Raw genomic sequence first — 24,938 nt, 5'->3', positions numbered from 1 at the left:
ATTCACATCTTTCAGCTACTATAGGTGGAATTTCTTAAAAATTTTAATAAAGCCATGAAAACACCTGTATACATTAAATTCTTATTCTACCCACCATTTTCAATGGGTCTACATACCCTCAAAAAAATTAAAAATGATGTTTTGCTCTTATTAAATATTAAGCATTCAAGATTTTGAAACTCTAATTTTAATTTTTGAGTTTAAGGGGTTATTTACTAAGCTCCGAATACCCGAAATTCCCAGAAATCTGAAAAATTCGTGATTTGTTTTATAAAATTGGACTTTTAAAAAAAATCACGAATTTTTCGGAATTTATTAAACCCCGAGGGCTAAAAAGCCTGAATATAAAAACATGGCATCTCAAACCTGTCGAGGTTGCATAAAAGTCAATAGAACAGTCCCATTGATTTATGGTTGTGTCGGGGGTTTCGGGCAATTTCACTATGTTTTCAGAGCTTTCGGGTGAAAACTCAGAAAAATTCAGAGATTTTGGGGAAAATTCATGAAAAAATATTGAAAATCTGAGCTTTTCCCTCAAAGCAAATTTTCGGAAAAATGTAATAATTAATAAGCGTTAAAAACCCGAGCGGGTTAGATCGGAGTTTGTAGCAGCCAATATTGAGATAAATTCGGACCTTAATAAATAACCCCCTTAGTGTAAAATGCTTTAATTCTGCTAAAAATTCGAATTCATATGTTGAAAAATCAGTCCCAAAAGGTTCACCCTAGTTCTGCTCCCATACCAGTAACTTATGAACCCACTGAACTACCAATATTTTCAGATAATTATTGACCTAAAATATTTCAGTTGTACCAGTGTTACGAAAAGCATAAGAATGAATCTTTCAGACTTCATCAGTTTGTATTGCATCAGAAAGTACTTTATTTTTAGGAGGCAAAAGTATAAATCACACTAGCAATTAGCAATTCATTTATTTGAAAGTAAAGTGATTATTAAATTAATGTTTTTCTATTTGATTAAAATACCTCCTTAAGGGTTTGAATGTTTAGACTATATGTTTCCATCTGGACATTTGGTGCCAGTACACTTGCACTCCTGCACATCAATGTATTTATGATCAACTAATGTTCCATCAGGGCATTGCAGCTTGATTTCATTTGTTGTAGTCTGAACCTCTTGGCAACAAGAACATTTATGGGACATAGTCTTTTCCTGAGCAGAATATCTAGACAGAGGAAATACATCAATTATTGTAGGAGTCTTAAACAGAATTGTTTTCTTTTCAAGTTCCAATGATTCTATTTTTTGATCGAAAAACAGTTCATGAGATATTTGCAAAATGCATCAGTAAAAACAAACATCTTGACAAACCTGCTTTTGGTTTCATTTAATGAGATTACAAACCTGATATTAGCCCTGTGGAAGGGGATAAGGAGTTTGAGGCTAGATTATAGTGAAACAACAAATTCTTCAGAAGTGCTAAAACTGCAGTGATACCTTCAGAAAAGTTTGTGAACAAATAGGCAAACTAATTAGGAAATTTAAGTTCACCTTTAAATTTAAGTTCATTTCAGTTAATCAAATTCAAGTAGTGTTAAAAAATCAAAATAAAATGTTACTAAATCTGCACCAATTATATATATATATACATATATATTCAGTTTATGTAACAATTATTTTCATCTTACATTGAAGATGTTCTGCAGGATCCTTCACAGCGAGACATTCTGACTCTTGTTGTAGACAAGCACCCTCGGTAGCTCAAGTAATCATCAAATGCCTGTACCTTGCAGGACTCGTTCTTGTGGATACCTGTAGAGTAGTTACATTACAGTTATTTAAGAAAGATTTATTTATTACATTAACAAGCTTTAACATATTTACATTTAACATGCAAGCTATACATATTTGATAGTACTATATTCTTATTCTCCCTGTTCCTTAATATTTTTTAAAACATATCTTTTAATTAGTAATTACAGGTTGACCCTATTATTTTATTTCTTTTTACTTTGTAATTTCTTTTGTTTTGTGGTTTGCTATCAGAAACGAGGTTTGTTTTATTACTGTAATATCAGATAAAGTCACTTTACTGTACACTCAGTCACATAGGGGTGATTAAATTAAAGAAAAGAGAGAAGACTGGGGAGCTACATTTAGTCCTCCAGGAACCCATGACTGACACCCTTTTATGTTTTAACCAACACATTTGATACTTATTTACATGGGGGTTATTTATCACTAATAATACAAATGTTTCTGATTATTTAATTAAAAAAGTCTGACCAATCTAGAATCCCTGATTTGACCTTATTTATTATTAAAAAAAGCTTGATTTAAATGAATTGTGGAAAAACGTAATAAAATCAGATTTTTTCCCCCTAAACGTTTTTGTGGGCTTTTTCCAGAAAAGTACACATTTTTGGATTTTTGTCTGAAAAGCCTGAAATATTCAAATTTTTGGGCTAATTCTAGTGCAAACTACAGAAGCTTTCAAATACTACAGAAGCTTTCAAATAGGATAGGGACCTCTCTCATTGACTTATATATACAACTTCAGCAGGTCTGAGATGCTGGATTGTCAGATTCTGATTAGGGATGGGCAAATGTTTTTGCCTTGTTTTGCAGTGGAAATGATGCCCATAGACTTGTATGGTGGTGCATGTAAAAAAAAATGATGCGCTTCAAAATTTGGGGACGCAACATTTTTTTTGCCACCCTTAGACTTTAATGGGTGTCGGCATCATTTTGACGGCGGTGTATTTTTTGGCGAAACGAAACGGCTCATGTTTGCCCAAGCTTAATTCTGACTTTTTGCATCCTCGGGGTATAAATAAATCTCAAAATATTGAAGTCTTGTTTTCACACAAAATTTTATAGTAAAAAAAAAAAACATTCGGACTTTAATAAGTAACCCCCATAGTATGCTTCTGATGCTTTTAGAGACTGAAGCTGCATCTAGCAGGTAATGTATGAGTATAACCAAAGTCCATTGTTTTGAACTAGGTTCAAAGACATATGTGCCTGGTTCCATGGAAGACACGGAGTCCTTAACATGAAAGTACCACTTGGAAATTACCTTGCTTGACCTAAAGGTGGCCATAGATGCACAGATAATATCGTACGAAACAAATTTTTGTCCGATATTCGCGTGTATGGTGAAAAAAGAGCCGACCGATATCAGCAGAAGACTTGGATATCGGTCGGCTCGTCGATCGGGCTGGACGGAAAATTTTGATCGGGTGCCTTTGAAGGGACCCAAACATCGCCCATTGTTAGTGCTGAATCGTCAGATACAGGTAGAATTCTATTGTTTCTTCCCGTATATCTACCTGTATATCTGACGATTCAGCTCTACACGTGTGTATTGAAACGAACGATCTTTCTTGGAAAGATCTTTTCCAAGAAAGATCGTAATTGTTACGTCTATGGCCACCTTTAACCATGAAGATATTTTATTGCCTTTGCTTTGTTCAAGACACTTGTTTATATAATATAGTTTTGTAATAAATGGTGTATAAATTAAAAGATATAGAAACACATAAAATCATGTACAATATATCTATAAGGAACTTACATGTTTTACAGCATCCATTAGGTGAGAGATGAAGGCTTCCCTGGTATGGGGAGGGGAGAAGAAGGTTAGTGTTGTATAATTGTGGACTATAAGCAAGAGATCTCTAGAGTCACATGGGAGTGCAGCTCCTTGATAGATATGTGAATAGTAAAAATCCACATGGCAAATATGAATTACTTACAGGCTCACAGTCTTCTTCATTTAATAAGGGGCAAGAGATTTGGGAGATGGTGGTGATGAACTGATCATTGATTAATGAGCATTTGTACATTGTGCAGTTATCATTCATGGAGGGCAGAACATCTCCAGGCTAAAGAAAAATAAAGTGGTGTAAATGGCAAGATCTTGTACAATTGCATTTTTACTTGATATGAAAACAACAACAAAAAATGAAAACACAAAGTGAATGACAAACATATAACTAATTTTATTAAAATATACAGGCTTGTACAGATAATTCTGCTACAATGTAACATTTCAACTATGACTAAACTTACATTCATAAGCCGGTAGGAGCCGTCATACTTCACAACACAGTTGGTTGGTTGACAGGAACCACAGCAGTCAGAACGGGAATTTTTCTTCACCTTAAAACCCTGTTAAAGTAAATAGAAGCTGTTAATAAACCTGTGTACATTACTGTTAGTTCTTTAGTAAAGTACATTGTGTATTGTGAAAGGATGTGAAAGAAAGGGATGCACCATACCATTAAGAAGATATTCAAATGCTCATTGCACACTACTTACAGCTGGGCACTGTATGTCACATACAACTGGGTTGCAGGCAATTGTAAAATTGTTTCCTTGTTGTTCACAGACACAACTCTCACACTTCTCTGAGTAAACAGGAGATCCAATCTGTGGGAACATAAAATACAACATAAGATTTAGTACAAATATATATATATATATATTCACCACATGACAACATTAAGGGGCCGATTCACTAACTTCGAGTGAAGGATTCGAAGTAAAAAAATTTTGAATTTCGAAGGGTTTTTTGGGCTACTACGACCTTCGACTACGACTTAAAATCGTTCGACTATTCGACCATTCGATAGTCGACGTACTGTCTCTTTAAGAAAAAACTTCAACCCCCTGGTTCGCCATCTAAAAGCTACCGAACTCAATGTTAGCCTATGGGGAAGGTCCCCATAGGCTTTCCTAAGTTTTTTTGATCGAAGGATATTCCTTCGATCGTTGGATTTAAATCCTTCGAATCGTTCTATTCAAAGGATTTTACGGTTCGATCGAAGGAATAATTCTAGTTCGATCGCACTATTTGTGCTAAAATCCTTCGACTTCGATATTCGAAGTCGAAGGATTTTAATTCCCAGTCGAATATCGAGGGTTAATTAACCCTCGATATTCATCCCTTGGTGAATCGGCTCCTAAAATGTAACCCATTACCAAATACCTAAAAACTACTAAAGACGTGCACTTAAAAACTGCGGTTTTTACCTCTTGTAATAATTACTGTTTTTGGTATGTAAATCTCAATGCTGCAGAATGTGCTGGCGCTTTATAAATATATGTTAATAAAAATAATATGTCTTGAGCCAATGTTTGCTCACTGCAGCTTTCAGGATATTTGTCCTCCAAAAAGATATAAAAGGATAAAAGGATAAAAACTAAAATGAATTGTTCACTAGTGATGGGTGAATCTGTGGTGTTTTGCTTCGCTGAATAATTCGCAAATTTCCTGCGAAATTCCGGCGAAAAATTAGCGAAACAATGCCGGCGTCCATTTTTTTTGGATGCCGGCAAATTTTCACGCCGGTTTGGTGAATCGTGGGAATTTGCCGCATCACTACTGCTAACATTCCAGAGCACAGAACTAGAGCACTGACTCAAATGCATGATCCCAAGCACCATAAATGTTACACTTCTGGACTGTGTTATGTTTTATAGGATGGTTTGTTACTAGGTAATGGACAACTGTAATTTAGATAAATTCAGAAAGATTAAAGGTTTTATAATATTTACTCTACTCAGTCAACTCATGCTTTTTATGTACCCTTTTTTTGTTATTTCTGGAGCTAAACAGGGACAATGAAGTTACTTGATGATTTATTCTTGAAAGGTAAATAATTTGATTACCAGTGCACAGTTAACCCTCCTACATAATAGACACCAGATCAACATAACATAAAATATGTAAAGAAAGAGGGTTTCATATTGGTAATCTAATTATTTAACTCAAAGAACCAAACATGGTGTAACTTCAGTTTCCCTGTTTGGCTTATTTAGCTCAAGAAACAACAAAAACATTGACATAGAATAATAAGCAAAAAGTTTGTCCAGCACAAGCCCTATTCATTAAATCCAAGTAGAACAAGGGATATACTGGCCCTTTGATCTATAAAGTATATTTGGTAGTGTTGTCGAGAATAAAAACAAAACACTGTTTTAAGGTTTCACTTTTAATTTTTAAATTCAATTATTTAATTCTTATTGCTCATATTTAGTTTAAAATGTATAAACATTTGTAGTATTATTACTGATTTGCCAAAAGCTATGATAAATATCTAAGTTTTAGTGGACTTAGAGGCCCATTTACTATTGGTCGAATATCGAGAGTTAATTAACGCTCGATATTCGAACCTCGAAGTAAAATCCTTCGGAAAAATCGTTTGAAACGAACGATTCGAAGGATTTTAATCCATCGATCGCACGGAAAGCTTATGGGGACCTTTCCCTTAGGCTAACATTGATGCTCGGTAGGTTTTAGGTGGCGAAGTAGGTAGTCGAAGTTTTTTTAAAAGAGACAGTACTTCGACTATCGAATGGTCGAATAGTCAAAGTTGAAGTCGAAGGTCGAAGTAGCCAATTCGATGGTCGAAGTAGCCAAAAAAAAACTTCAAAATTCAAAGTATTTTTTATCCTTCACTCAAGTTTAGTAAATGTGCCCCATAGTTTTATTATTTATCTCTTAAGAATGCTGCTTACCAAATATTCTGCGTTTTCTCTTACACAAACTTGTTTTGGTTCTGGAAAAAAGAAAACATGCATCAGATGTTTGATTTTATTTTTGTAAGTTAAATATCCCCCTAACATGTGATAAACCCGAATACCAGTGGAATGGTATTTCTGTATTTATAGGGCCAGACAAGAAAGGATGTCTTGTACTGACAGGCCATATATAAAACCCATTAATCAAGTTTATTTTCTCGTTTTGTAAATTATGATTTCCATCCTTAATATTAAATGGGATCTTAATCGACCGTAAAACTTTTTCATTTTAATGAAAACCTTCATATTTTCCCCACATTTATATCCGGTTTCCCCTCCCACTCTCTTTTTGCACCGCACCCATTTCTACCTCTATTGTCTATCCTTTTTTATCCTTTGTTCTTCCTAACCAACCCTACTTGTTGCCTGTTTCCCATTCTAATGCCCTTAAAAACCTTTGCTGTAGGGTGTGCTTCTAGATCTTCTAGTTACACAGATCAGACCACGACTGGTTGTTCAAGTGCAAAACTGATTAAATGTTTTGGGTTTTGCTCCATTGGAATCTACTGTTCATGTATATTTAGTTTATATTTAGTTTATCCACAAGATATCTAGTTTAGTCACTATTAATAACATGCAGTCACTTTATCACAAACTTACCGCAAATATAAGTATGGCAACAATGCCCTTCCTTGATGAAACCCTTAAGTTCAAATCCAGGTTTACATTTAGGCAAGTTATTTCTGCAACGATTCGGGTCACATCCTTTAAGAAAAATTATCAAAATTATATATACATATATATATATACAGCGTATTCTTTACTATTAATTTGATATTAATTACACTGATTTGGAAACCTCAAAATTCTAATTTAAGACGAAAGAACATAAATAAACAAAAGGAACTGGGCGGGAGTGTTTTATTTTTTTGTTGTTTCATAATAAGGTTGCCTGGCAAACTGAATTCGCAAATAAATACTCCCCAACAGTTGCCATTTTATTTACACTTAATTTTAAATTATTTTTAATCATTTGCTGTTAATGGGCATAATAGGAAAATACTTACTGCATACTTTTTCTTCACAACACTTATTTGTAGGGCTGATTTGAGTCACTTGGTAGAAGCCTTCCTGAGTACACTCTTCATTTTTTACGCGGCAAAGTTGTCTTTGGCAGATTATTCCACAACCACCCTCATAACACTTGCAGATCTCACAGTTAAACTCAAAGGTTTCTCCATACTGCAAAGAGAGGAAAAGGATCTAGCAACTATAGCCAACTCTATCAACAAGGTTAAAATCTTTGTACTAATGACATATAGGGCCTATCTTAGGTAATTGTATTATCGATTTATATGAACAAGGGGGCAATTCACCAAGCTGGAGTGAAGGATTCGAAGTAAAAAAACTTCGAATTTCGAGTCATTTTTTGTGCTCCTCGACTATCGAATTGGCGTAAATTCACCTGAGTAGAATGATTCGAATAGATCGAGCGCGAAAATGCTGCGACTATTCGCCATTCGATAGTTGAAGTACTGGATTGAGTGCAAAAACGCTGCGACTATTCGCCCATTCGATAGTCGAAGTACTGTCTCTTTTAAAAATACTTCGACTGCCTACTTCGCCACCTAAAACCTAGCGAATTGCTTTAAAAGCCTATGGGAAAGTCCCATAGGCTTGTTTTCCAAGTTTTTGATCGAATAAAAAGGCATTCGATCGAATGAAAATCCTTCGAGCGAATATTCGATCGAGCGCCTATTCGTCTGGCAAATATTCGCCAATTCGACTATTCGCCAGTGCATAAATTCGCCCAAATTGCCTATTCGATTCTATTCCGCAGTCGAATTTCGAGGGATTTAACCCCTCGAAATTCGACCCTTGATGAATTTGCCCCTAGATGCACTTAGGCCTGTATTTTTGTCATCTGAACACATGAAATGCTACTCCATTTAACAGGGAGATAGATGGAAAAATGTCTAAACAATATATGGATTAGTTCAAGATGTGTTTAATTTTTACCGAAACTGAACAAATCTAAGCACTAGATTTAGGGGCCGATTCACTAAGCTCGAGTGAAGGATTCGAATGAAAAAAATTCGAATTTCGAAGTATTTTTTTGGTACTTCGACCATCGAATTGGTTAAATTCGTTCGAATTCTAACGAAATAGAACGAATCGAACGAAAAATCGTTCGACTATTCGACCATTCGATAGTCGAAGTACTTCCCCTTTAAAAAAAACTTCGACCCTCTACTTCGGCAGGTAAAACCTACCGAAGTCAATGTTAGCCTATGGGGAAGGTCCCCATAGGCTTGCCTGTGATTTTTTGATCGAAGGATTTTCCTTCGATCGTTGGATTAAAATCCTTCGAATCATTCGATTCGAAGGATTTAATCGTTCGATCGAATGAAAAATCCTTCGATCGATCGATCGCAGGATTAGCGCTAAATCCTTCGACTTCGATATTCGAAGTCTAAGGATTTCAATTCGAGGGTCGAATTTCGAAGTATTTTTAACTTCGAAATTCGACCCTTAATGAATCTGCCCCTTAATGTTACAACGGATTAAAAAGCCCTTAAAAACAACCATACTAAGGGGCTACAAGATGCTCCAAATTTTTGTTAGTTCCAAAAGCTCATTTTGGTAAAAATATGGAAGGTGTTTTGTCTCCAAACCCAGAGTGAGTAAGGAAACTCACACAGGGCTTCCTTAAATGAATACTGTCATGGAAAAACATGCTTTTTTCAAAATGAATCAGTTAATAGTGCTGTTCCACCCGAATTCTACACTGAAATCCATTTCTCAAAAGAGCAAACAGACTTTTTTATATTTAATTTTGAAATCTGACATGGGGCTAGATAGTTGAAGTACTGGATTGAGTGCAAAAACGCTGCGACTATTCGCCCATTCGATAGTCGAAGTACTGTCTCTTTTAAAAATACTTCGACTGCCTACTTCGCCACCTAAAACCTAGCGAATTGCTTTAAAAGCCTATGGGAAAGTCCCATAGGCTTGTTTTCCAAGTTTTTGATCGAATAAAAAGGCATTCGATCGAATGAAAATCCTTCGAGCGAATATTCGATCGAGCGCCTATTCGTCTGGCAAATATTCGCCAATTCGACTATTCGCCAGTGCATAAATTCGCCCAAATTGCCTATTCGATTCTATTCCCCAGTCGAATTTCGAGGGATTTAACCCCTCGAAATTCGACCCTTGATGAATTTGCCCCTAGATGCACTTAGGCCTGTATTTTTGTCATCTGAACACATGAAATGCTACTCCATTTAACAGGGAGATAGATGGAAAAATGTCTAAACAATATATGGATTAGTTCAAGATGTGTTTAATTTTTACCGAAACTGAACAAATCTAAGCACTAGATTTAGGGGCCGATTCACTAAGCTCGAGTGAAGGATTCGAATGAAAAAAATTCGAATTTCGAAGTATTTTTTTGGTACTTCGACCATCGAATTGGTTAAATTCGTTCGAATTCTAACGAAATAGAACGAATCGAACGAAAAATCGTTCGACTATTCGACCATTCGATAGTCGAAGTACTTCCCCTTTAAAAAAAACTTCGACCCTCTACTTCGGCAGGTAAAACCTACCGAAGTCAATGTTAGCCTATGGGGAAGGTCCCCATAGGCTTGCCTGTGATTTTTTGATCGAAGGATTTTCCTTCGATCGTTGGATTAAAATCCTTCGAATCATTCGATTCGAAGGATTTAATCGTTCGATCGAATGAAAAATCCTTCGATCGATCGATCGCAGGATTAGCGCTAAATCCTTCGACTTCGATATTCGAAGTCGAAGGATTTCAATTCGAGGGTCGAATTTCGAAGTATTTTTAACTTCGAAATTCGACCCTTAATGAATCTGCCCCTTAATGTTACAACGGATTAAAAAGCCCTTAAAAACAACCATACTAAGGGGCTACAAGATGCTCCAAATTTTTGTTAGTTCCAAAAGCTCATTTTGGTAAAAATATGGAAGGTGTTTTGTCTCCAAACCCAGAGTGAGTAAGGAAACTCACACAGGGCTTCCTTAAATGAATACTGTCATGGAAAAACATGCTTTTTTCAAAATGAATCAGTTAATAGTGCTGTTCCACCCGAATTCTACACTGAAATCCATTTCTCAAAAGAGCAAACAGACTTTTTTATATTTAATTTTGAAATCTGACATGGGGCTAGATAGTTGAAGTACTGGATTGAGTGCAAAAACGCTGCGACTATTCGCCCATTCGATAGTCGAAGTACTGTCTCTTTTAAAAATACTTCGACTGCCTACTTCGCCACCTAAAACCTAGCGAATTGCTTTAAAAGCCTATGGGAAAGTCCCATAGGCTTGTTTTCCAAGTTTTTGATCGAATAAAAAGGCATTCGATCGAATGAAAATCCTTCGAGCGAATATTCGATCGAGCGCCTATTCGTCTGGCAAATATTCGCCAATTCGACTATTCGCCAGTGCATAAATTCGCCCAAATTGCCTATTCGATTCTATTCCCCAGTCGAATTTCGAGGGATTTAACCCCTCGAAATTCGACCCTTGATGAATTTGCCCCTAGATGCACTTAGGCCTGTATTTTTGTCATCTGAACACATGAAATGCTACTCCATTTAACAGGGAGATAGATGGAAAAATGTCTAAACAATATATGGATTAGTTCAAGATGTGTTTAATTTTTACCGAAACTGAACAAATCTAAGCACTAGATTTAGGGGCCGATTCACTAAGCTCGAGTGAAGGATTCGAATGAAAAAATTCGAATTTCGAAGTATTTTTTTTGGTACTTCGACCATCGAATTGGTTAAATTCGTTTGAATTCTAACGAAATAGAACGAATCGAACGAAAAATCGTTCGACTATTCGACCATTCGATAGTCGAAGTACTTCCCCTTTAAAAAAAACTTCGACCCTCTACTTCGGCAGGTAAAACCTACCGAAGTCAATGTTAGCCTATGGGGAAGGTCCCCATAGGCTTGCCTGTGATTTTTTGATCGAAGGATTTTCCTTCGATCGTTGGATTAAAATCCTTCGAATCATTCGATTCGAAGGATTTAATCGTTCGATCGAATGAAAAATCCTTCGATCGATCGATCGCAGGATTAGCGCTAAATCCTTCGACTTCGATATTCGAAGTCGAAGGATTTCAATTCGAGGGTCGAATTTCGAAGTATTTTTAACTTCGAAATTCGACCCTTAATGAATCTGCCCCTTAATGTTACAACGGATTAAAAAGCCCTTAAAAACAACCATACTAAGGGCTACAAGATGCTCCAAATTTTTGTTAGTTCCAAAAGCTCATTTTGGTAAAAATATGGAAGGTGTTTTGTCTCCAAACCCAGAGTGAGTAAGGAAACTCACACAGGGCTTCCTTAAATGAATACTGTCATGGAAAAACATGCTTTTTTCAAAATGAATCAGTTAATAGTGCTGTTCCACCCGAATTCTACACTGAAATCCATTTCTCAAAAGAGCAAACAGACTTTTTTATATTTAATTTTGAAATCTGACATGGGGCTAGATAGTTGAAGTACTGGATTGAGTGCAAAAACGCTGCGACTATTCGCCCATTCGATAGTCGAAGTACTGTCTCTTTTAAAAATACTTCGACTGCCTACTTCGCCACCTAAAACCTAGCGAATTGCTTTAAAAGCCTATGGGAAAGTCCCATAGGCTTGTTTTCCAAGTTTTTGATCGAATAAAAAGGCATTCGATCGAATGAAAATCCTTCGAGCGAATATTCGATCGAGCGCCTATTCGTCTGGCAAATATTCGCCAATTCGACTATTCGCCAGTGCATAAATTCGCCCAAATTGCCTATTCGATTCTATTCCCCAGTCGAATTTCGAGGGATTTAACCCCTCGAAATTCGACCCTTGATGAATTTGCCCCTAGATGCACTTAGGCCTGTATTTTTGTCATCTGAACACATGAAATGCTACTCCATTTAACAGGGAGATAGATGGAAAAATGTCTAAACAATATATGGATTAGTTCAAGATGTGTTTAATTTTTACCGAAACTGAACAAATCTAAGCACTAGATTTAGGGGCCGATTCACTAAGCTGGAGTGAAGGATTCGAATGAAAAAAATTCGAATTTCGAAGTATTTTTTTGGTACTTCGACCATCGAATTGGTTAAATTCGTTCGAATTCTAACGAAATAGAACGAATCGAACGAAAAATCGTTCGACTATTCGACCATTCGATAGTCGAAGTACTTCCCCTTTAAAAAAAACTTCGACCCTCTACTTCGGCAGGTAAAACCTACCGAAGTCAATGTTAGCCTATGGGGAAGGTCCCCATAGGCTTGCCTGTGATTTTTTGATCGAAGGATTTTCCTTCGATCGTTGGATTAAAATCCTTCGAATCATTCGATTCGAAGGATTTAATCGTTCGATCGAATGAAAAATCCTTCGATCGATCGATCGCAGGATTAGCGCTAAATCCTTCGACTTCGATATTCGAAGTCGAAGGATTTCAATTCGAGGGTCGAATTTCGAAGTATTTTTAACTTCGAAATTCGACCCTTAATGAATCTGCCCCTTAATGTTACAACGGATTAAAAAGCCCTTAAAAACAACCATACTAAGGGGCTACAAGATGCTCCAAATTTTTGTTAGTTCCAAAAGCTCATTTTGGTAAAAATATGGAAGGTGTTTTGTCTCCAAACCCAGAGTGAGTAAGGAAACTCACACAGGGCTTCCTTAAATGAATACTGTCATGGAAAAACATGCTTTTTTCAAAATGAATCAGTTAATAGTGCTGTTCCACCCGAATTCTACACTGAAATCCATTTCTCAAAAGAGCAAACAGACTTTTTTATATTTAATTTTGAAATCTGACATGGGGCTAGACATATTGTCAGTTTCCCAGCTGCCCCCAGTAATGTAACTTGTGCTCTAATAAACTTCATTCACTCTTTACTGCTGTACTGCATCTTGGAGTGATAGCACCCCCTTCCCTTCCCCCTCAGCTGCCTAACAACAGAACTATGGGAAGTTAACCAGATATCACCTTCCCAACACAAGATAGTAGCTCCCTAGTAGATCTAAGAACATCACTCAATAGTAAAAATCCAGGTCCCACTTCAACACATTCAGTTACACTGAGTAGGAGAAACAGCAGCCTGCCAGTAAGCAGTTCCATCCTAAAGTGCTGGCTCTTTCTGAAAGCACATGACCAGGCAAAATGACCTGACATGGCTGCCTACACACAAATATGGCAACTTAAAAAAATACACTTGTTGGTTCAGGAATGAAATTTTATTTTGTTGAGTGAACTATATGCAGTGTAAACAGTGTAATTTAGAAATAAAAACTACACCATAAAAATCATGACAGAATCCCTTTAAAAATTGCTTATGCAAAAAAAGTCTTAAATTGATCCCTTATTCCCTTATTATATATATATATATATATATATATATATATATATATATATATATTAATCCAAAAATGATTACCTTGCGGGGTATGTTGTCTGGCCCAATACACCCTGGAAGAAACAAGACACAGTTCATGAGAATGAAAGAATATCCAGGTGCACAAAAAATTATTTTATTTATAACTGGAACATCATATTAATAAATTCACTGTAAACAGGGAAATTTATCTGCTGTATAAATGCCATATGAACCTATACATTGCATAAACAAACAGTTTCAAGCTGTGCAGTAGAATTAAATAAAATGTGATTATGGTAACATTTCTGGAGCATGCAGCTTTGCAGTTGTTTAATTAAATTATTATCATATTTATTGAAAATGGCTTTTGGTAAATCTATTTATAAGTAAAAATATATTTTGTGCACATATTGGGAGTATGCCTTGTGCCCTCTGTTAGTCTGTCTGCAAATGCATTCAGATTTTTCCCCTTAAACTCACTGCTTAAGATTAGTGATAGGCGAATTTATTCGCCAAGTGCGAATTTCCGCACGTTTTTTGACACAAATTTTGCTTTTTACGGCAAAGCGAAATGGGACAAATTCGCCCATCACTGCTTCAGATCATATAGTAGTACAATAATACTACTATACAGAACTACTATAAGTAAATACAACACATTCACTTACAACAGTGAAAAATTCCTAGTGGAGTATCCAAGAAAGATGCAAGGGACATGTAAGCAAAATAAGTACTAATACAGCCCAATACAGGGACCAGTCCCCGCCAGTGCTGCCTTTATTGTAAATCTGAATGAATGATGCCCACATTAGGTAACAATTAGGGAACAGGGAAGGGACGCCTACATGCCTCCCCATATACAGTTTGGCCAAATACAATTGCTTTATTTATCAGGGGCAGGCCTGAGGCAGTAAAAATGGTGTCAGCTTGCACTTCCTACTGCTCTACTGTTTACTGTGCATTGAGTTCTATAGATAGGTTAGCCTTTCTGGGTTAAAACGTCAAAACATATACTCACCACAGTTGCTTACACAGGAATCGATTGCCATGCTAAACGGCATGCTCCCTTTGGCACAGAAGCATCCTTCCACAACACGTCTGTCCCTTTTCATTGCTATTTCATCAGTTGGCCTAAAGATCCCACAGATTCAGAAATTAAGTTAATACGAATAATAACAATAGTAATAATAATGCAGGACATGTTTTAAAATCTTTCATATTCTTGGATCATTTGGATAGACTGGATATACTGTACTATGTAATGAGGAAATTTAGAAATGTATGGCATTCAGATGCAATAATCTCTGGGCACAAGCATATACATTATGGCACATTTTATTGCAGATCATAAAACATGAAAATGCATGGCTATTTAAACCATGGGTGTACTTAAAATCAACATATGGTATTCTGTACTATATTCTGCTTCTAAAAAATGGGTAAATTGATATATTTTCCTTCATTTTTGCTTTTAATACATTTTCGCAGATGTGTAAATGACAGGAAACACTGACGGTTGACTACCTACAGTAGAGACTGTGGAGCAGGAGAATGAACTACTTTCAGAACTTCTCAGGACCACCGTTAACAGATCACTACAACCACTTTCCTATAGTGTCACACCAGGTCACCACTACCCAACTGCTGGGAATCAGTCTTCTCGTCTTCACAGATCTGATGGTCGTCTTCGTTGAAATCCTTTTGGCTTGTAATCAGTGCTGAGGTCAATTTGAGTGATAGTTCTTAGTCTTATTGTCTGATATGCTTTCTGGCATAGAGTCTTCCAACTGCTTGATTTGCTTAAGTCGGACCTTTATTCTGATCAGTGGAGGGCTGTATGTAAAAGTAGCGGGCAGGTCTTCCTTATTGTGAATTTGTGTACTAGCACATATTTTTTGCATTGATAGGCTTGTACCCATCAGTCTTTACCCTGTATCTTCACTAACGTTGGTGAGATAAGTAGGGCTTGGAAAGGACCCTTCGGTCGTGGTTCCAGGGCGTACTTATAGTAATGATGTTTGAAGTACACCCAATATCAGGGCTGGAGCGCATGTGCCTGATAGTTGTGGTGGGTAAGCTGGACAGCAGTGACTTGTGATTTATTAATAGACAAGCTATTAGACAGTTGTATGCAGTATTGCACTACATTATCACTGAGGGTTCTGAGTTCTGCAGGGAAAGTCATTGAAACATCAGTAGTCATTATCCTGCCTGGACAATGGTTGCTCACCAGAAACACTCACAGTAGAATACTTCTGGTTGGCAAACACTTTACTGGAGACAGAATTTAATTTGATGTATCAGAAGAATGTGCCCCCCAACCCCATTGCACAACTCTGCAGTTACAGCACTGGTACTAGGGGCCCATACATTTTTCAGGGGAGTCACAGTTTGGGTAGGGAAAGGAGGGCTCTTTGGGGGTTAACCATTTACATTATTGGCTTCTCCTTTATTATATATACTTAGTGATGTCCAGGTGCATAACTATATTTCATCAACTACTGCTACAGATAATGTTTTATTTAGGTAAAAATAAAACAAATCAGACAACACTTTGATAACTTTCCTCTTGTCTCTGTCCTTTGTGCCACATCTGTGTCTCAGTGCCTTATCCTATCCATATAAACCAATTTTTATTTATTCCACCCTCAGGTACAGGGCTGGGTACTGAAATAAAACATGTTATGATCCCTTCAGTCTTTCTAAATCATGAGAAGCTTGTCAATTGCTTTAAAAAGTATCCACTTTTGGTTTATTTCTCTGGCTCCCTTGATAAATCTGGTATAAATAATGATGATACAGAGGCTGCACAACTGCAATTTTACATACTTGTCTCTCTTTATATAGCAGGATCACTAATAGTGTCTCTGTAACCTGGCCACCCACAATAGAGCCAAAAAGATTTGAATACCTTTCTTTTTTTGGAAAATTTAAAGAACCGTGATTTACAAACTGGAAAACAGTTTTTACTTGTTTAATTTGGGATATTAATGCAGACCAATGAGCTACTGTTTGATGCCCAATTTGCATAGGTTTACCAAAGTTGGAATTATGTAGGAGACCCAAAATTTAAAATAGTGCAGATGATTGTTAGGAGTGTGAAACAGATTGCAACAATTTACAGATCACAGTGGCTGGAGGCCAACTACTATGTAGCAGGGCCGAGTGAATTTTACTAAGGGGCATGTTTACTAACATTGGAGATAAATATCTGGAGAGATTTCTGGAGATGTTGCCCAGTTATCACATTGCAATAATGTAATAGCGCCCCAGCAACCTCAGTGCAGTATTCTAAAACCCAGGCATCTGACATTATCTTGCTCTCTTGGTTTTCCCACTGACTCCCATATCTTTATTCTTCAGGTAGCCACTCCACCCATACTGAACTGAATCTGAACACAAAAGCGGAGAATAAATAACAAATTATTGCTTGGATTGTTTGAACAATTTATATCTTCCCAATCTCTACCTCTTGATTCCCTTTAGTGTCAGACAAACCCAAGTTTGCAACCTCTACATATATCAGCCAATATTCAAGAAGAATATGTGCTGAATTCTTTGCCAGTCTTTGCCAGTCTAGCTCTTACACAGTTACATAGTTACAAAGTTGGGTTGAAAAAAAGACCAAAGTCCTTCAAGTTCAACCCATCCAAATGAAACCCAGCTCACAAAACTATACACACCCACTGAGACTATCAATTTTTAGATTTTAGCTTCACTATAGCCTTGGATATTATGCTTTTCCAAGAAATCATCTACGCCCTTTTAAAGGTGTTAACACTGTTGGCCCTCACAACATCGTCTTGCAGAGCATTCCACAACCTCACTGTCCCCACTGTGAAGAACCATCTACGTTGCTGCAAATAAAAGTTATTTTTTTCTCTAGTCTATAGGGGTATCCTCTAGTTCTATGATCCATTTTATGAAAGAATAAATCTCCCACTAGCTGTCTATAATGCCCTCTAATGTACTTACAAAGAGCCATCATGTCTCCTCTTTTCTGCAGAGAAAACAACCCCAAATGTGACTACCTTCACAATTTAAATTACCAGTTTAGTTGCACATTTCTGCACTCTCTCCAGTTCATTTATAACTTTTTAAGGACTGGAGCCCACTGCATACTTCAGATGAGCACTTACCAGGCCTTACCAATAAAGAGGCCACACCCATACCCTATGTAAACAAATCACATAAAGTATGACCCATCTTAATGTTTCGGTAGGGTACTCTGTATGACATGGCTAATCCTGACAAATTAATGGACAGCAAGTCAAACCATGCACTGAACCTAATGTTATATCTTAACCAGCCATCTTTAAAATAGGTTCATAAGCACTGGGGTTGCTGATGCACTTTTAAATGTCTTGACTACTCCTAAACTATGAAAAGATTTCTATGTGTGTCCGATTCATCAAAATCAAGTCAACAGTAGCTCCAGGGTTTGCACAGTGCCATGCATCAATAGACATAGCAGTGCTCAGAACGGATGGCAGAAAGGACTGATCCGCAATAAGTGCAACCATACAGAAGAACACCGAGTAATTTTGGAAGCAAGAGCCATATTGTCTGCAACTGAAGGGGATAATGGTTATGAACATGTGGGAAAAAATAAAAGCAAAATATCTTGGAAAGTGTTAATGGGATTCTGAATATACCTAAACTGAGAAAGACAAAAAGCTTTACCATGAAAACCCATAATTATGTTCCCAAGTATTTATATTTTCAGTGTCATGGAAGTAGTAACTAATACAATTTTTAAAAAAAGTGATGGAGAATATTATTTTAAAAAGTGAGCAATACTGAATTTTTAGTTCTCACTTTAATGTTTTAAAATGTTTTAAGATATTTATTTGTCTGATGTTATATTGTATTTTAGGATGTATATATCCAGTGGTGTAACAAGATACAGTATTACTGGGCCCAACAGCAAATTATTTTTCAGGCCCCCAAAATGTCTAGAGTTTTACTGAAATTGTATATGAATTAGGGCCTCATGGGGACCCTATACCTCCTGCCCCCCCCCTGCAGCCAGAGGGTCTGCTTTGTCTATAATTACACACCTGTATATATGAAAAAAGTATCCTGGAGCATTAGAGTTTAAATGACTGAAGGAAATTGTCCCTAATCCCCTTGAAATAAATTTCCTTAATTTTAATCCTGTGAATGCATTTAATTGGTTAATACAGTTTTGAAGTTAAAGTACACTTGGTCCACGTGCATTTTTTTATGTTTGAATTTCCTCAACTGGAAACTGCCTGGTGACGCTTAGTTACCAAACACACATGTTGCCCAGCACCCGGAACTGCCCGTTGGTGTAGGATGGAAAGTGCAGCTTTATTGTTTAATTAACTATAAATAAATAGCAACAGCAATGTAATTCAATATTACTTGAATGACAGATAGATTCTTCAATCTTTAGCATTTAAAGTATCATGAAAAGGGGACTCCTAAATTGACCTTTCGCTTTCAGCCCTCCTACTAAACCCCATTGTTAAATAATTCAATGAAACACCAGGATCCAGAAATGGTGGAAAATGGTCACAGCATGTATTCAAATTACTCAGGAGCGAAATCTTTCACCAAGTTTAGTTGTGAAATTGATGCCTATAGACTCCAATGGGTAAAAAAAAAATGTTGCGGGTCATAAATTTGTTGCGCAATTTGTCGCGCATCAAAACACATTTTGTCGATCATAGACTTTAATGCCTTTCGGCGAATTTTAAACACTTTGCGAATTCATGAGAAGATTCTCCCCTTAACTATTCATGTTTTATCAAATAAATAGGACTTTGCCAGCCTCACCCCAAGGCAACCCAACACCAGAACAAATGCCAAGCACCCTGGTCTCGGCTCGTGCTTCACCTGTAGTGCTACTCAGCTACTTGGATGCCACCAGGACTTAAACGAGAGGTGCAAGGCTAGAGGTTCTGGATAAGCAGAGGGGCACGACTGTTAGCAAAGTCTTTGGGAAGAAGGTCATGGTACAAGGTGTTAAACAGAATCATAGTCGGAACTGGCCGGGTCGAGGCAGGCATAAAGGGAGCGTAAACAAATCAGGCCGGGTCTGGGCAGGCAGCGTTCAAAGCGAGGTCAGTCAGGCAGGTGAGGTCAGGCAGGCAGGAGATCAATCAGAAGGATATAGCAGAAGAGGTAGTCGAAATTCAGGCAATGGATCAGGATATAGAGGTCAGAACCGTCAGGAACAGGCAGGGGCAGATAATGAGAATCAAGCTCAGAATCAAAATGGCAAAAGCTAAAGTCACCAGGAACAAACCTATAATGGGCAATTAGAATCTGTATAATGGGCCTTTAAATATCTTCAAATTTCGCGCCATTACATGCTAACGCCATCACGCCAGCGCGCATGCGCCAATTTACACAGCAGAGGCGCGCCACGGGCGCCCTTAACAAACTAGATTAGGAGGAAGCAGACGCGGCGGGCATCCCCACCGAGGGGGCGGCAGGCTTCCCTGCCGTCCCCCCACTAGACCACCAGGGTAAGCCATTACACCACAATATAACAGTGAATGCAGGAGCATCCACATTTGCTTATTGATAGATAATATGAGAAAGAAAAACTACTGATGTTTCACAAAATATACAAAAAGATGGGTGGCTTGGTGGGATGTAACTATCTCCTCAGAAGATAAGGAAGTGAACTGCTTCTTCTCCTGACATTGCATCCCTCTGTTTCTCCACCCCAGCCCAGCTTTCCACTGCTTTAACTCATTCCTTCTCATCCAATCATAGCTGCATCGGATTCTGCCAGTATCTATAAACATAAACCAGTATAATTTGGATCCTGGTCATTTGGTTCCCTTGTCATGCATCCCCTGCATTTATAGCTCCAGGACTTTTTTTTCCTACCTAAGTTTTTGTGTCAGTTGTACTTGGACAGGGTGCCAATACTGTCAATTGGATCCAGCTGCTCACATCAATACAGTGGAACCTGTAAACAATGACCTTTTTGAAAGCTGTATGGGAGTCCGCAGTCTACAATCTAACATGCCCAATATGATGCATTTAATACTGGGGATATACAGAAGTCAGTGGATGGTAGTGCCACTATATTGATGCACATAGTTAATCAAAATGAGGCCAGAGAGCCTGGTACCACATTATTTCTACATTATTTCCCTCTGAATTGGACCAGCCCAGTGTGCCACCTCCTCCTGCACACAGCTGATCTAATCTTAAATGGAATTCTGCCATACTGGACTTGTTTGTTCTGTGTCTATTTTCCATCTGAACACTGGGGCCTGATACTACCTGCAAGTTGAGCTTTATCCATTAAAACCCTATGTCTGACTAGCCCTAATCACCTGCCTCCAATCCACATATGGCTGACCATTGCATTTTCCTTAATATCATGCTGCTTCCCATCCATTCATGCATCATGTGAGGATAAGGGGCAGATTTAGAACTCACCACAGAAAGACTCACTCACTTTCTTTTCATTCTTATGGGGTTTTTAGAATCATATTTATCTATTTGGGTTCACCATTTAATAAATATACTTTTAAAAAAGTATATATAATATAGAAAGTCAGAATTTTGAGTTTTAAAAGTCATAATTCATCAGAATTTTTTTTGCTGGTCACAGTGCTCTTCATAGATAAGATAATTGGGTGTATGTATATCTGATCATGCAACCCTATTTGAATTGCCTTTTATGAGGAGGTGATCAGGAATCTTGATTCTGCGATGGCAGTGGATGGGATCACTTGTACTTTGCTAAAGGTTTTGATACAGTACCACATAGAAGATTATTGGTTCAATTAAAGGAGAAGGAATACCATTTTCTACTTGGGGGTGCCAAAAGTTAGGCACTCTCAAGTGACTACTTTTACTTACCTGACACCCTGAGCCAGTGCTCCTATCAGAAGAAAAAAATGGCAGCGCTGTTTCGCAAATTTTTCACCGTTTTGCGAATTTCTCGGGAAATTCACACATTTTTCGGCGAAGCGAGTATCCCAAATTCGCCTATCACTACTTAAAAGCCTTAGCAAAATGTATTTTAACCTTGCAGAGACTCTCTTAAAATATAAACACACTTCATTTGTTCCAAAAACAAGCAACCTGAGTAAAACGTTTGTGAATAAGCTGCAGCTTTGAAATGGAAAAATCTAAACGAACACGTAAACATTGCTAATGGGAAAAAGTGTCTATGTTTACCTTGTTGATATGTGTCATCATTTGGTTTGTTACCTAAATCAAACATTAAAATTCAAACTAAGCTTGTATTAATTTGTTCAATGCAGGTGTGCCTGTTACACGTGTCTTTATTAATTTTTTCCAGTATTCAGGGAAACCTATATGCAATGTTTTGTAAGCTCACGCGACTACAGCCCTTTAATAATTACAGGTATGTTTCATTTTGTATCCCTTTTTTATTAATGCACTGTAAATTTTATGTTTATTATATTATTATTATAGAGCATTGTGTAACTTGCTGGCACTATTCATTTATAATATATATATATCTATATATATCTATATCTATCTATCTATCTATCTATCTATTATCTATATATCTATATATCTATCTATCGTATATCTATCTATCTATCTATCTATCTATCTATCTATCTATCTATCTATCTATCTATCTATCTATAGATAGATAGATATATATATAGATATAGATATACACAGTTAGGCTCATAAATCTTTGGACTTTATGAGCCTTGGTTCTGTACATTACCACAATGAATTTTAAATGAAAAAAAACTCAGATGCAGTTGAACTGCAGACTTTCAGCTTTAATTCAGTGGGTTGAACAAAAAGATTGCATAAAAAAGTGAGGAACTAAAGCCTTCAGGGGGTCACATGTAATTGGACAATTGACTCAAAGGTTATTGGGCATGGGCAGGTGGGGGCAATTACTTTGTTATGTCATTATCAATGAAGCAGATACAATTACTGGATTTGATTTGAGGGGGGTGCTTGTACGTGGAAGATTTTGCTGTGAACAGACAACATGCGGTCAAAGGAGCTCTCCGTGCAGGTGAAACAAGCCATCCTTAAGCTGTACAAACAGACAAAACCCATCCGAGAAATTGCTACAATATTAGGGGGCCGATTCACTAACTTCGAGTGAAGGATTCGAAGTAAAAAAATTTTGAATTTCGAAGTGTTTTTTGGGCTACTTCGACCATCGAATGGGCTACTTCGACCTTCGACTATGACTTCGACTTTGTATCTAAGGATTCGAACTAAAAATCATTCGACTATTTGACTATTCGATAGTCGAAGTACTGTCTCTTTAGGAAAAGACTTCGACCCCCTAGTTCGCCATCTAAAAGCTACCGAAGTCAATATTAGCCTATGGGGAAGGTTCCCATAGGCTTTCCTAAGTTTTTTTGGTCGAAGGATAATCCTTCGATCGTTGGATTAAAATCCTTCGATTCGTTCGATTCGAAGGATTTAATCGTTCAATCGAAGGATTATTCCTTCGATCAAACTATCGAACTATTTGAGCTAAAATCCTTCGATATTCGACCCTTGGTGAATCGGCCCCTAGGAGTGGAAAAATCTACAGTTTTGTACAAAGAAAGAAAGCACTGGTGAACTCAGCAACGCAAAAAGACCTGGACGTCCACGGAAGACAACAGTGGTGGATGATCTCAGAATCATTTCATGGTGAAGAGAAACCCCTTCACAACAGCCAAACAAGTGAAGAATAGTCTCCAGGAGGTAGAGTATCCATATCCAAGTCTACCATAAAGAGAAGAATGAAAGTAAATACAGAGGGTGCACTGCAAGGTACAAGCCACTCATAAAACTCAAGAATAGAAAGGCTAAATTGGACTTTGCTAAAAAAAAAAGTCAGCACAGTTCTAGAAAAACATTCTTTGGACAGATGAAACCAAGATCAACCTCTACCAGAATGATGGCAATAAAAAAGAGCAGCCAAATGAATTCTGAAATACAGATGGACAATGACTCAAAACATACAGCCAAAGCAACCAAGGAGTTTAATTGAAAAAAAAAAGTGGAATATTCTCGAATGGCCAAGTCAGTCACCTGATATGAACCCAATTGAGCAGCATTTCACTTGTTGAAGACTAAACTTCAGACAGAAAGGCCCACAAACAAACAGCAATTGAAAGCCACCGCATTAAAGGACCGTCAGAACATTAAAAAGGAGGAAACCCAGAATCTGGCGATGTCCATGAGTTAAGACTTCAGCCTGTCAATGCCAGCAAAAGGTTTTCAACCAAGTATTAGAAATGAATATTTTATTTTCAGTTTTTTAATTTGTCCAATTTATTTTGAGCCCCTGAAATGAAGTGATTGTGTTAAAAAAAGGCTTTAGTTCCTCGGATTTTTATGCAATCTTTTTGTTTTAATAAAAAAAAGTCTGCAGTTCAGCTGCATCTGAGTTGTTTCATTTAACATTCATTGTGGTCATGTACAGAACCAAAATTAGAAAAAAGTTGTCTCTGTCTAAAGATTTATCGGCCTAACTGTATATTCGCTTGATGAGTATGCAGCATGCACAATAACCCTTTAGGTCCAGAAAACAGTTGCATTCTAACAAATTGCAGAGTTTTAACCAATTGCACAGGTAAGGAATATGGTGCATAACCAATAGACGGAAATGTAATGACCTGATGAATGTACCGTGATGCTCATACTTAGCTTAATGAGGAAGGTACTAATAGAGGCTGTGAAGTACATGGTAATTGATAAGATCAGAGTGAAGAGAGTGCTGGGTAACCCACACTGCACTTATCATGAAATACTTGAGGGGCCAAACTGTGCGTCTTTCCCTACTTGTTGTCCCCTGTTTAATTCCATGGAACTAGCTCATATGTTTTCTTACTCCCATGGACAATATTTTTCATCTGGGCATCCCTCTGTCTACACTGTTGTAAAATTAGCAGCTTCTTGCTTTTATCACTGTAAACTGTAATTGGTTAATCACACTTTGGTTTTCAGGCAACATATTCAAAGTGATCACAGTGCTTTATAATAATATTGACCAAGCACAAGGCACTCAAACTGTAATACCAAGAAATGTAATAAGTCTGT

At 37.2% G+C, this 24,938-nt stretch overlaps 1 protein-coding gene across 1 annotated transcript; it reads right to left on the bottom strand.

The window, feature by feature from the left end:
• Positions 1-875: 875 nt before the first annotated feature.
• Positions 876-15,029, bottom strand: LOC108715184 (intestinal mucin-like protein). The gene is made up of 11 exons (XM_018260094.2): positions 14,920-15,029; positions 13,962-13,993; positions 7,558-7,732; positions 7,151-7,255; positions 6,488-6,528; positions 4,286-4,396; positions 4,037-4,135; positions 3,721-3,849; positions 3,540-3,579; positions 1,651-1,774; positions 876-1,187 (listed from the first exon to the last, which is right to left on the bottom strand). The coding sequence occupies exons 1-11, from the start codon at positions 15,011-15,013 to the stop codon at positions 1,013-1,015; spliced, it is 1,125 nt and encodes a 374-aa protein (XP_018115583.1). The 5' UTR covers positions 15,014-15,029; the 3' UTR covers positions 876-1,012.
• Between the last annotated feature and the right edge of the window lie 9,909 nt (positions 15,030-24,938).

Source organism: Xenopus laevis, chromosome 4S (genome assembly GCF_017654675.1).
Source record: "Xenopus laevis strain J_2021 chromosome 4S, Xenopus_laevis_v10.1, whole genome shotgun sequence".
Classification (NCBI taxonomy): domain Eukaryota; kingdom Metazoa; phylum Chordata; class Amphibia; order Anura; family Pipidae; genus Xenopus; species Xenopus laevis.
Note: the sequence above shows the minus strand (reverse complement) of the source record. Positions and strands in the feature narration are given on the sequence as shown.

Coding starts and splice junctions, on each gene's coding strand:
- LOC108715184 (XM_018260094.2), bottom strand. CDS start 15,013: ATGAAAAGGGACAGACGTGTTGTGGAAGGATGCTTCTGTGCCAAAGGG. Junction 3,580..3,720: donor ATGAAGAAGACTGTGAGCCT/GTAAGTAATTCA, acceptor TCCCCATACCAG/GGAAGCCTTCATCTCTCACC. Junction 1,188..1,650: donor TCCTGCAGAACATCTTCAAT/GTAAGATGAAAA, acceptor TCCTCTGTCTAG/ATATTCTGCTCAGGAAAAGA.